This window comes from Mesoplodon bidens (genome assembly GCF_964165515.1).
Source record: "Mesoplodon bidens genome assembly, chromosome: 5".
Taxonomy (NCBI): domain Eukaryota; kingdom Metazoa; phylum Chordata; class Mammalia; order Artiodactyla; family Ziphiidae; genus Mesoplodon; species Mesoplodon bidens.
The window spans coordinates 69,369,240-69,383,355 of record NC_138161.1 but is presented as its reverse complement, the minus strand read 5'-3'; the positions used below and the strand labels follow the sequence as shown (position 1 = coordinate 69,383,355).

The 14,116-nt window shown below is 48.6% G+C and overlaps 1 protein-coding gene across 1 annotated transcript in view; it reads right to left on the bottom strand.

Annotated features, from left to right (window-relative positions):
• Window positions 1-12,200, bottom strand: part of PDIA5 (protein disulfide isomerase family A member 5) — a 94,420-nt gene extending 82,220 nt beyond the window's left edge. Inside the window, exon 1 of the mRNA XM_081235640.1 lies at window positions 12,021-12,200. Within this exon, the coding sequence (XP_081091766.1) occupies window positions 12,021-12,068 (48 nt within the window). The 5' untranslated portion in view covers window positions 12,069-12,200. The remainder of the gene's footprint in view (window positions 1-12,020) is intronic.
• Window positions 12,201-14,116: the final 1,916 nt, after the last annotated feature.

Sequence of the window (14,116 nt, the reverse complement as noted above, 5' to 3'; positions counted from 1 at the left end):
GGGTCAAATCAACTTATGTCTCCTGATACAATGCACTGAAGGGAAACATCATCCAAAACCAAATTGAGGGACATTCTTCAAAAATGTCAAGGTCCCGAAAGACAAAGACTGAGAAACTGGCCCAGATTAAAGGAGACTAAAGAGATATGGCAATTAAATTCAACATGTGATTCTGGATTAAGTCCCGAGCCAAGCGCTACATTCCTGACTTTGATCATTGTACTCTGGTTATGTAAGAGAATGGGAACACTGAAGTGTTTATGGGGCAAAGGAGAGTCATGTCTGTAAAGTTTATATACGCAGAGGGAGAATATGATAAAACAAGTGTGATAAAATGTTAATATTTGTGGAATCTGGCCGAAGGGCAGATGTAAATCTTTTATATTCTTGCAGCTCTTCTCTAAGGCTATTTCAAACTTAGAGTTAGGGGGAAAACACCTAAAATAAGTCAGAAAAAAAAGAGATGCCTAGAATACAACCAAATACTGCCCCCACCTCTTCCACAGGCTGCCTGAAATCCTCGGCCATCTATCCAGTGTCACTGGCACTTTCCCACGCAAGAGCAGTGCTTACCTGCCCTTCTTCACTTCCAGCTGACTGCTCCCTCCTCTGCTCACCTGACGTTGTGTAGTTTTTTAATAAGAACTATTATACAGAATCTGCAAAGAACTTTGCATGCAACACATACCTAGAATGGCTTTGATGTGTGTGTGTGTGTGGGAGAAATGCTAATTTTTAAATATAGGTAATTTATGCCCCTTAAATGGGCAAATTTTAAGCGTCTGTCACCGAGCACTACGGCTAAATACCCTCTTCACAAGGAGCTAAGGCCTAACCTCAAACCTAGTTTGAAGATTTCACCACTGATATTTCCCAATGTTCAAATAAATGTCCACCACCCAGCAGGCTTTGAAATAAAAACGAGTACCGCCTGGATGGCAAGTGTGTGTGTGTGTGTGTGTGTGTGTGTGTGTGTGTGTGTGTGTGTGTGTGTGTGTGTGTGTGTGTGTGTGTGTGTGTGTGTGTGTGTGTGTGTGTGTGTGTGTGTGTGTGTGTGTGTGTGAGAGAGAGAGAGAGAGAGAGAGAGAGAGAGAGAGAGAGAGAGAAAGACAGAAGCCTGGCCCTGTGTGTGTGTGTGTGTGTGTGTGTGTGTGTGTGTGAGAGAGAGAGAGAGAGAGAGAGAGAGAGAGAGAGAGAGAAAGACAGAAGCCTGGCCCTGGGATGTGGACCCCTGACTAGCTACAGCTGAGGAGCTAAATGTGCTTAAGAAAGAGAGAGAAGTAGGAAAAGCGCCTGGCTGGCACAGAACCCAAGAGAGGATTCTTTAATCCCTACATCGAGGGCCTAGGGATGCGGCCATGATAATGATAAGAGCTGCAAGTACAGAGTGCTTCCTGCGTGACCAGGAGCCAACTAAGCTGCTCATATGACTATCTAGTTCATCATCTTGGCAAGTGAATTAAGTAGGTACTTTCATTATACCTATTCTATAGATAAAGAAGCCGAGACAAAGAACAGTTAGAAACTTGCTCAACGTCACTGGCAAGTAGGTAAGAGAGCTGTGACTCAGACTCAAGACAAAGTGGAGAGACCGATTCCTAGAGCCACACACGTCTCACCGCTTGCTCCTCTAAATGCACAGCCAGCTGCACGTCTTATATTTTGCTTCCTTTAAAAGCCACACCTTACACATGGGCTACACGGTTTTCCCACCTGTTTCCACAGCACAAACGTGGCTGTCAACAAGGGACAGTTCAAGGCAGGACAACTGATCTGAGAGCTTATGAAAACAGGTTTTCTTATCCTGAAATTGCAACTGCAGTGCATTTAACCAGGACTTAAGTCCTAAAGCTATTAATGTTGTGGAAAACCTCTTCTAGAGCCAAGAGGGCTCTGGGTTGCTGCCAGCCTGGTGTGCCAGGCCTGCTAACAAGGAAGAGCTGGTGAAGGGGGCAGAGAATGAGGTAGCAGGGACGACAGAAGAGCAGGTGAATTCCCACTCCGGAAACCCAGCCCTGCCTCAAAGCTCCATTAATTGAAAAGAAAATAACAATTCAAGTGCTCATGACTCATGAGGCACATCTGTGCTTTGACATACCGTATCTCATTCAATCCCCTAAAGCTGAGGGTCTAAACCGGCATTTTCTACCCCTCTGGCCTTAACCCAAGAGCCAAGTCATAAAATCACTTCAGTGGGTTACCACCAGCATTTTCTAAAATAACATTAAAAAGGAAACATCCATGCTTCCCTGGTGGCACAGTAGCTAAGAATGCAAGGGACATGGGTTTGAGCCCTGGCCTGGGAAGATCCCACATGCCACGGAGCAACTAAGCCCGGGCGCCACAAATACTGAGCCTGCGCTCTAGAGCCCGCGAGCCACAACTACTGAAGCCCGCGTGCCTAGAGCCCATGCTCCGCAACAAGAGAAGCCACCGCAATGAGAAGCCCACGCACCACAACGAAGAGTAGCCCCTGCTCGCCGCAACTAGAGAAAGCCCGCGTGCAGCAATGAAGACCCAACGCAGCCAAAAATTAATTAACTAATTTTTTTAAATTAAAGAAAAAAGGAAACATCAGTCTGTACCATAAGCAGCAAGACTGTTTTTGGTGAAAAATCTGCATCTGTTATGTTCATATAGACATACATGTACTTGGTTATAATGTAAAATGCAAAATTGTTCTTCCAGGAGTTGCAGTAAAAATGTTTGAAAAACTGCTATAAACAATCTGTGTGGGAGGTGGTACCATCCCCACTTAAGAGATGTGAAAACTGACGTTCAAAGAACTTAAGGAATTCAACTTGGGTGAAGCCTAAAACGGCAGAGCCGGGACTCAGAGGTCTTCTGGGCACAGATTAGAAGCTCTTCTCTTTGCCCATCAATGTGCACACTTCCCACTGGTATCCCTCGAGGTCTCTCCACTCCCCAGAGCTCCACCCAGAACAAGACCCAAAAGCCCAGCAAGTCTGCTTTCCCTTCCAATCTAGCTACTGAGCACAACCAACGAGAAAGAGCTTCGATGACTGCCTGAGCCATCTTCTCTGCTACCTGCTTGTGCACACTTCCCTAAACGCCTGCAGAGAAACGCAAAAACGGCACATGCTCCAGCCAAGTGACGCCTCACAGTGTCACTAGTGTATGTGGCTTGTAACATGGGCAGAAGTTACTCGGCCCAAAGCTGCAACCTTGGCTGGCAAAATACTGTCCACCACGTAAAATTAATGTTAACTGGGCTTCCCTGGTGGCGCAGTGGTTGAGAGTCCGCCTGCCGATGCAGGGGACACGGGTTCGTGCCCCGGTCTGGGAAGATCCCACATGCCGCGGAGCGGTTGGGCCCGTGAGCCATGGCCGTTGGGCCTGCGCGTCCGGAGCCTGTGCTCCGCAACGGGAGAGGCCACAACAGTGAGAGGCCCGCATACAGCAAAAAAAAAAAAAAAAAAAAAAAAAAAAAAAAAAAAATTAATGTTAACTTGTAAAGGCCTCCGGTTTGTAGTTGCACAACAGCAATAAGTATAAGCTTTTTGGAAATACAGATTCCTGGGCCTTCCCCTTGAAGAAAATCATCTCGTGGATCTGGAGAGCCCAGGAATCCATTTTTACGCATACCTCCCTAAGGTGGTTGGATTCACAGCCAGGTTGGAAGGCCATTATTCCATCTTTTAAAAACCCCCTCCCTGGACCCCATACCACTCCCCTCTCCCTCACAGCCAGAAGGTTCCATCTCCCTCCCCGCCTTCTACCCACTCCTCAGCATTGTCAGAGCTGTCCTCCCACCATCAAAGAGGCTCTTGGTGGAGGTTCAGCAATGACCTCCACATGGATAACCCAACGGGCACCTCCATTCCTCATTTTGCTCAGCCTCTTGAACCCAGGCAGAACTCGCTTGGTCTCCCTTCTACCTCTCCAGCCACCCTTCTTATCTTCTTTGTAAATCCACCTCCACCATCCTGCAAATGCGGGAGTTCCTCGGGGCGCACTCAGCCCATCTTCTCTTCCTGTCCCACACCCTCCCCTGGGGTCCCCCACCTGAGCAGCACCCCTAAATTAACATCCTCAGCCCAGACCTCCTTTCTGAGCACCACACCCTCACATCCTGCTCACTCAGCGGCTCTTAAACCGGGGTCGAGTATAATTCTCAAATGTTAAAAACCCAATTCTCATACAAACAAAGACTGAGCATATTTCAAAGGGTTATTAACTCATTAATAAGGGACCCACTAAAATGACAAAGCTTGGTCAAAAGGGGATATAAGAAAAAAAGGTTAATAAAAAGATTTTTAAAAGAGGTTATAGGGAATTCCCTGGCGGTCCAGTGGTTAAGACTCCATGCTTCCACTGCCGGGGGGCCTGGGTTCAATCCCTAGTTGGGAAACTAAGATCCCGCAAGCCGTGCAGCACGGCCAAAAAAAAAAAAGTAGTTATAAGAAACTTACAAGTGGTCGATGAAAAAAAGGTATGATATGATTGCTAAATGAGATACCAAGCCGGTTAATGTCCTGAAGGATCTCTCTTCTCTACCAAACAGAAATCATTTGCATCCTTTCTAACTTTACAGAGTATGGGTCCTAAGGAATAATAAACAAAGTGACATTCCCTAAAGTACTGGATGCCGCTAGGTGGGCTTCCTAGACAATGCTCCAATGTGACATTAGAAAGTCACTAGATCATCTTTTATTTCCAAGTTTGGCGATAATTTTTCTTACACTGGGGTCTATGAATTTGGATGGGGAAATATCACATCTTTATTTTCACTAATTTCACTGAAATTTAGCCTTCCCTTTATTATGAATGTAGGCAACTAATTACAGTAGCACTTACAGTGTCTGTGACTTTGTGACTTTGCCACCAACAGAAATCACATTTTCTCATCACAAGAGGATTGCTGCAGATATCCTGAAACACTGTCTATGCTTATCACCACTTAAAATTACAGAAATTATCAAACTTGCCACTAGATCTTCTTATATGACGCATTAAAAAAATACATACTATTTTGTCACAATTTATTATATTTTAATAACTATATTTCAATATCACTGGTTTCTTTTGTAATCCTATGCATTCTGTTTTATACATTTAAAAACATTTTTCTAAGAAAGGGTCCATAAGTCTTCAGAGAGGCCTTTCCTGACTCCCTGCAGTAGGATAGGGACCCCTGTTACACATTCTCTTACCACCTTATCTTCCTCCTTCTAGCACTTACTACCTGAATTAAATAATAAATTAGGGGCTCTCTCACTAGGCAATGGGAGGAAGGGATGGTGTCCATCTTAGTTATATTTTGTCCCCAATGCCTTGGCATAGTATGTCTGGCTCATAAAATACTCTCAAGAAGTATCTGTTAAAAAAAAAAAAAGGGGGGGTCCCTGTTGGCACAGTGGTTAAGAATCCGTCTGCCAATGCAGGGGACACAGGTTGGAGCCCTGGTCCGGGAGGATCCCACATGCAGTGGAGCAACTAAGCCCGTGCACCACAGCTACTGAGCCTGCGCTCTTGAGCCCGTGAGCCACAACTACTGAGCCCACATGCCACAAGTACTGAAGCCAGCACACCTAGAACCCGTGCTCTGCGATAAGAAAAGCCAGTGCAATGAGAAGCCTGCGCACCACAAGGAAGAGTAGCCCCCGCTCGCCACAACTAGAGAAAGCCCGCACGTAGCAACAAGGACCCAACGCAGCCAAAAATAAATTAATTAATTAATTAATTAATTACAAACAAAACACCAACAAAAAAGAAAGACCTGTTGAATAAATGAACATCTGTGACATGTGTAACATGCAGACGGTGGTCCATGTTTCTTTGAAATGAGGAGCGTGTACAACACTCTACCCAGGACCCAGCTGGTCAGACCCTTTGATGACAGCAAACCTGCTTGTTCCTCGGGAGCCTGCCCTACTTGGCCCTATAACAGAGCTTTCCAGCCAAGCCCACATCTTGGCTCAGAAGCTGGATCACCCTAATGTTTTAAGCCCCAATGTAAGGCCCTCGACCTAGATCTCCATTAATACCTTCCACTGCAAGGATTAAAGGATCTGCTCACGAATTAAAGACATCTGCTCAAGCCAAGGGGTTAGAGAAATGGTGGGATTCTTTGGGGCGATGGATTCTCTACCCCTGCCCCAGCCAGCTGTGAGGAGTGGGGAACTCTGAAGCGGGGCACAGGCTCACCATCAGGCCATCTGGGAACAGAGCGCACATCCACCTGGGGGCTCAGTATGACCCTGGGGGATAAAAAGGCGCAAAAAGGCTATTCTAATCCCATACTCCTTCTGAGTGTTTAACCCCGACTCCCCCCCCACACACACTGCATGACTGCAAAGCTAATTATTTAGAAGTGGTCATAAACTGGTGTGTGGAAAGAGGCCCTGTTGGACGTAGGTGGTCAGAGGGGACAGCTATCTAGAGCCATGCAGGAGGGTGATGAGAAGGGCAGGAAGGATGGTCAGTGAGGGCCTGGCTATGGCCCCTACTCAGGCCATCAGGGAGCTAAAGAGCAAGGTTCACGGACTCCCCAGGTAAATGGCTGGTGCTGCGATTTCAGAAAATAGCACCTGCCAAGGAGGCTGCTCAAACATTCAGATGACCCACTCATCTGTGTATGTCCTCCCCTTCCAGGCCATGACCATCAATGGTCTCTCTCTTCCTGCTCTGTCAACCTACTCATCCCTCTTTCGGGGTAACAGTAGTCAACCAGCTTGCCTCACCCAGCTCATGGGGGACTCAAAACTACACAGGTGTGAAATATGTGGAAATGCTTTGCAAACTCTAAAGCCCTCTACAAATGTACCAGGTGTCTTCTAATTCTCGTTGCCAGGTCAAATGGGTGGTAGCCAGAGGCCTGGGTCAGGGACGCAGGATGGGCCAGGCAGGAGGAACAGAGCAGCCCAGTGAGGACAGTGCTTCTTCCCTCTCCCACTGAGACCTAGGACACCAGGTGTGGGGGAAAAGGAAGTGGGGGGCAAGTAAACCATGGAAGTCTGGCAACGTAGGAGAACTTAGGCTCTCCTACACCCCATGCGCACTCTGTGGTCCACTGTCATTTAGCCTCCAAAACCTACCACAATCACCAAGGGAGACACAAGAGCCCCAAAGAACAAAACCACAAAGTTAGGCGTACCTTCCAGGGAGGCGGTGTGGTTGGTATCTCCATTCTCAAGAGAGGATCCACTTTCAGAAGAAAGGGGAAACACAGAGCACTGAAATCCTCAGTTCTTCTGTCCACGTGCACGCGTGCCCGCGTGCGCACACACACCCCCTCCCCCCATCCAGAGGCTCTGCAGCGGCCCAGTGCAGAGGGGCAAGGAGCCATCAGGAGCTCAGCTCCAGGGGACTGTGACGGGGAGAGTCCTGGCTGTACAGGCCCCCCAGCCATGTCTCGCAGCCTCCGCTCACACCCGCTCTGGCCCTCCACTGGCTTCCGGGCGCCCCTTCTCCAACGATCTGAGGTGACTGCTGTGGCTCCTATTTATTGGGCACGTCCACGTGCCACACAGTGTGCTGGGTGCTTCCTGTATTATTTCTGATCCTTTCAGCTTTGCAAGATGGATATCATTACCACCACTGACAACAAGAAAATAGGCAGGGCCCAAGGTCACATAGCTCCTGAGTGTCTAGCTGGCTAAAAGCCCATGTTCTTTCTATAACATCACACTGGACTACATCTTGTAGATAACAGAGAAGAAAGTAAGAGGAAGAAAGTGTTGTTTTGGGAAAACTAATCCAGTCTCTCCCGCTCCAACCCAACCCTCCACTGTGGCATAACTGCTCTTGTTATTAAAAGGGCCGGTTTCATCATGTCTCTCCATTGCCTAAAGAATCAAGTCCCAAAAGCTTTGTCAGGCATTTAAGATTCTTTCCAATTCACTTTTCCAGCCTCATTTCCCCAACCCCACACTCAAATCCTCGCTTCCATCCAGCCCGGCCCATCACTCCTCATTGCCCACGTTTCTGTCTTGGATTCCCTGCCTGCAACACTAATTCCTTCAACCAAACACAGACTGCGGGTGACTGCATGCCAGGTCTGGGCGAGGTGCTGGGAGAGGGAGGATCCCTGCTGTCACAGAGCTCAGAGTCTGCCTTCCTTGTGAGGCATGAGCTGCAGCCCTTCTCTGGTCCCTTGATGCCCCAGAGCGTGACCCTGGTCCGAATCCACAACACTGTTTGTTTGCCACTCCTACGGCACTCAGCCATTCCCCCAACTCGTGTGCCAGTTCTGTTTTAAAACTTCCTCTGTAATGTGTTTACTTCTGTGGGAAAAGTGCACTCCAGGTTCCAAGCAGCATTATCAATGGCAATTAGGCTCTCAGGCCAGCCCACAAAAGCCTATTAAATGTATAGAGGTGTAGAACCTAAATACATGTACATTAAAAGCTCTGCAGGAGAGACCAGGGCAAACGTTTGCTGCTTCCTGCACCCCTACCCACTATGCCCTCAAGTTCTGAGCTTCACGCCACCCTCTGGGGCAGAGGCCTGAGCAGTGGCTTGGGAGGAGGGAAGCAGGTGGGAGCTGGCACGACAGAGATGGAGGGGGAAGAACGCTGATGTGTAATTCAGGGGCCTGGCTCCCATCTCCACTCTGTCTTTACAAACTGGCGTCCTCAAGTGGGTGAGTCCCTTCCCTCTCAAAGCCTCACTTTTCTCTTTTAAAATCAGGGAGCTGAGTTAGGTCAGTAGCTCTCAGACCTCTGAAGCTCACAGATTGGCAGGATATATTTTTAAACATGTATTTAAAGTATATGTTTAAAAATATATAGTGTGTATTACATATATATTTTAAAATAAATTTTATAAATTAAAGGCTTTTTTAAAAAATCACAATATACTATCACTGCTTTCATTTTTTTCAAAAGGACACTATAAACCACCCCTCCACCCCGCCAACATGCACTCCCTCAATATGGACACCGTGTCAGAGAAATGAAGTTTTTAAACCGGAAATATTTGGAATCGTGAAAAAAAAAAAGCCGTTCACCATTGTTATTTTTCCAATTTGTCTGTGAACCAGTGGAAACTTCATCACAGCCCAGCTCCAGGCCTCAGCCTGATGATGGAACCCTTGAGCTGGGTGAGGCTGAGTCCTCTCCAGCTCTGACATTACTCCACTCTGAGCGAGCTCTGGATGGAGACTATACAACAATCAGCATGGATGGCCCTGGAGAAGGGTCAGCTGCAGGAAGGAGCTGAGTGGGAAAGCAGGAAAGGGCAGCCGGCTGCAGGGGTAGGGACAGGACAGCCTGGCCTCCCCAGCTGCAGGCCCAGGTTCGAGACACCAGCCTGGGAGGGCTGGAACTAACCTGTCCCAAGTGTTGACTGCCGCTCTCTCCACCCCAGTGTGTGGAAGGCTGGGAGTCCCCAAAGAAACTTTTTTAAAAGTTCCTTTACTAACTTTTTCTGATCCAAAACTAATGCACATTGATATAGAAAACTTGGGAAGTACCAAAAAAGCATAAGAAGTAAGCAAAAGTCACCCACAACTCCACCTTCCAGAACAATCACTGTAAACATGTTGATGCACTGCTAATCCCTCAAACACTTTTGTAGCTATCTTCAGCCACCCTGGGATTCAGTTTTGTATCCTGCTTTTCCCCTAATTATCACACTCAAATACTTTTCCATGTCCTTAGATATTCTTCATAAGCATCATAACATATTTTGATAATAAACCCAGCATTCTAGTAAATACCAATATTCTTTATAAACATTACTTTCCATGGCATGGATAGGGCCAGAAATCATTTAAACATGCTGCTATTGTTAAGCATTTAAGCCACTTCCATATTTTTGCTATTGTAAAAAACGTGGTGGGTGTACACCCCTGTCCATGAATCTCTGTAGACCCCTTTACACTTCTCTGTATCTCCTGGGTCACAGCCCAGTGCTCTGTGCATATCTGCCCCCAGTAAATACTGAGTGGACAAAGAAACCCAATCCATTCCCAGGAGCTGCAGAACCCTTATCAGATGGACGTAGAGTTTATATTTACAGAGGCCCACCCTGGTGTCCACCCGCCACTCATCACTGACCCTACACCTCAGGTTCACACCTGCTAAGTCAATCTTGGGCTTGGGGAAAGGAGAAAATGTCAATTCCTTGTTGAGGCCTCCCAGGTTCTAGGGCTCTCAGCAAACCTACCCACTCTCCACACTTCCAGGTGGAAGGCATCAGCAGACCTCAATTGTCTAGAGGACTCCCGCGCCCCCTCCTGAGGGCTCAACCCACCCCTCAGGAAAGTCATGGCTGACCTCCCTCTAAATTAATGTATGGCTCCCCTTCAGGGGTGCTCCCAGAACTTCAAGTATCAGCACTCACTGTTCTGTCTTTATCTGCTCACAGGACTGACTCCCCTGCCCGACAGGGCAACACCAGAGGGCAGGAACAATGTGTGTTTTGCTCCCTGCCCAAAATCCAACCCAGTGCCAGCCAAACAATGGGGTTGATAAATAAATGTTTGCTGAATGAAACTTCTTTCTGGTCTGAGTCTCAAGCCTTTTATTTTCACAGGAGGGAGAGGAAAGGGGAAGAAGAGAGGAAAGTAGGACCTCCTAAAACAGCCCAAGTGCAAAGACCTGATAGGGGGTGGCACTGGAGATGGCCCCCTCGACACAGTCCAGCAGTCCTGCCTGGCCTAGAAACCAGCCCAGACCAACCGGCAGCAGGAACAGAATACAAACAGATCAAAGACACCTAGATTTGGGGAAGTGACACTGCCCCACTCCAGCCTCGTTTCTCTCCAAGAAAATGGTCAGATCTAGAGGGGCAAGGACCTTCCTTTCCCACCCATTTTCATACAACTAGAAAATACAGGGCCACTCCTCACTGGTGAACCCAGAAGGGCAGGGTATTGAGAGATGGAAGTATTTAAAGCAACTCAAGCCACACTCCATTTTTTCTCCTCACGTTTCGTCCGGCATCCTTGCCACACCCAAAAGAAAAAAACTGGAAAATCTGGGTTGGAGAGAGTACCAGCAGCAGGAGGTTCCCTTCAGGAACTTCAGGAAAAAAAGGAGCCAAATTGTCCTAAAATAAGGCATACCAGAAGTTATACTAGAGGTGTGGAAGGAGGCCGTATTATCCTATCACACACCCACAGCAACACCAAGGCCAAACCAGGGGCCCTGGGTGCTGTGGAAACACCCATTCCAACCCCTCTCAGGGATGCCCTGCGGCATTCCTCCCCCATCCCACAAGGGTAGCAAACTCCTCCAGAGAGCCTGCACTCCCATCACCTTGGCCCACCCCTTCTCCACTCCTGTACGGTTTTGCAGTTTAGAGCTATGTCCTCTGATTTCTCATCCGACCCTCCTGGCAACCTTGTTAGAGTGGTATTTAAAGTGTCCCCATTTCACGGATGAGGAGATTAAGTCAGGTGCATTAAATGATAGGCCGCATCACAAGCCAGAAAGTGGCTGAGGTTCCAGCCAGCCTCAGTTGGGTGAAGGAGCTGAACTCCCCCGCGGTGACCCCCACCCGGCCCCGCCAAGCCTGGCCGGCGGGCGGAGATCCACGTGGTGACTGGAGGTTCGCGGCTGCTCAGAGCCGAAACCAAGAACTAGGTGGCTGGCTCTAAAACAAGGTTTCCGGCAGTGCTGGTGGCAAGCACCCGCTTCTTACCCCGTACTCACACAGGTGCAGGGCCCGGAGTCTGGGGTGCAGCACCCCCGCAAGCCGCCGGCGTCCGGCCCTAGCCCGCGGCCGCCCCCTGACCTGCGCCCCTGCAAAGTTGTGTCCGCGGCGCAAGCCCCCCACCCCCGCGAGGGATCGCTCAGCGCCCCCGGGGTCCCCCACCCCGGGCTCCTTTCGACCTTTGAGCCCCGGAGCACCCTGCTGGGAGTGCACGGCGACCGCCCCGCTGCCTCCCCCGCAGCCACCGAGTCCCCGCCTGCTCGGCACGCACGCCCCCCACCCAGGCGCCCGGAGGCATCTATCTCCCCGCACATCCCGGGAGGGCCGGGAGCAGGGAACTCGGACCCTCGCCGGGCGCACGTGCCGTCCTGGCCCGGACCCCGGCGCCACAGCCTCACCCAGACCGCCAGCAGCAGCAGCAGCCACGCCGGCACGACCCGCGCCATCCCCGCCGCAGCTGCCCACGGCCGGCTCTGGTCCCCACTCGGGCTCCCGCGACCGCAGCTCCGCCGGGGGCAGCCACCGCCGCCACTTTCCAGCCGCTCCCCGCCTCCGAGTTCCCGGTGCCACGTCTGCCAAAGCATGCGCACCGCGCTGGCAGAGCCTGCAGGGGAGAAGTGCGTGCTGGGAGTTGTAGTTTGCAGCATGGCTGAGCAGGGGTCCGCGGGTGTGAACTTGTCCCCCAGGCCAGGTAGAAGCCTGAGTGGAGTGCGACATGGTCAGGGTCAAAGAGTAAGGGAAAGCAGTTAATGTGGGGGGCTTGCTCTGTGCCTAGAGCTTTAGAAACAAGATCTCCTTCAGCTCAGGTAAGTTTTATTTTCCCCACTTTGAGGATGAGGTGGCGGCCCAGAGAACTTAATATGACCCAGATCACACAGCCTGGAAATGGCAGAGTCCAGTGCTGCTTGTAGAGGATAGGAAAAGCCGTCGTCCCTGCCTCCCTCCTACTGTTTCTTTTTTTCATTCAGAAAACTTTATTGAGCTATTGGAAAACAGTTTGACATTTCCTCAAAAAGTTGAACAGAGATTACCTTATAACCCAACAATTCCATTCCTGGGCATGTACCCAAAAGACTTGAAAACAGGTATTCAAACAAATACTTGTACACAAATGTTCATAGCAGCATTATTCACAATAGCCAAGAGGTAGAAACAACCCAAGTGTCTATTGAGGGATAAATGGATAAACAAAATGTGATATATTCATACAGTGAGATATTATTCAGTCATTAAAAGGAATGAACTACTGATATATGCAACAATGTGGATGAAACTCGAAAATATTATGCTAAGAACGGAGCCAGACACAAAAGTATGCATATTGTATGATTACATTTATATGAACCATCCAGAAATAGGAAAATTCATAGTGACAGAAAGCAGATTAGTGATTGCCTGGGGCTGGGGGGAGGAGGAATTGGGGAGTGACTGCTTAGTGGGTACAAGATCTCCTTGGGGAGGATGCAAATATTTTGGAAAAAGACAGAAACGATGATTGCACAACATTGTGAATATACCAAGTGCCACTGAATTGTACACTTTAAAATGGTTACTTTTATGTTATGTGAATTTTATCGCAATAAAAAAATTTTTAAAGAAAAAAAAACCTTCATTGAATCCATTCCTTGTGCTAAACATTCATGTGTGGAATCAGTTATTCATTCAAGAATTTTTATTAAATACCTACTATATCCTGAGGCTCAAGATATATAGTAGTGAGATGGACAAGGAAGTGCACAGTCTAGGATTGATAGGTTATAGCTGAAAGATCTTTGCTCACTGTCTGGAGGTTCCAAGCTCAAAACCTAGAAGTCATCCTTGATTCATCCTCACTTCTCAACAGGCCCATCCAACCCATTACCACATCCTGTCAGTTCTACCTCCAAAATATAACTCTTCTGCCACCTCCCAAGTCTAAGTCACTGACATGTCTCACCCACTCAAGGGCAAGACTGCTCCTTCCATTTGCCTGGTGCTTCCTCCTTGTACCCCCTACAATGCAGTTGTTAATGTCAGTCGGATTTTGTTAGCCATTTCCTTGAAACCCTCCAATGGTTTCCCATTGCCCATAAAATGAAATCCAAACACTTCCCCATGACCTGTGAGCCATGCATGGTCTGGGCCTGGCCTCTAGACTTCATCTCCTGCCTCTCCCCTATGCTGTCCACTTGGCTCCAGTTACACAAACCATCATTTCCTGCCCATCCCCCACCATCAGAGCTGTTCCTACTTCAGGGCTAGTACTTTTCCTATTCTCTCTGCCTTAACACTCTCCCTGGTCCTTGGTCTGACTACCACCTTCTAATCCCTTCAGGACTCTCCTACATGTACATCCTCAGAAACGCCCTTGGAGCAACCCATCTAAAGGATCTCCACCCCCAAGCCCCTTATCCTCTAGCTCAGGTTCTGCTCATTCCTTGCCAGCACTTGCCACAGTCTGCCACTACTCATTTAGTTGGTGTGTTCATGGTCTCTTGCTACAAGTGGAACATAG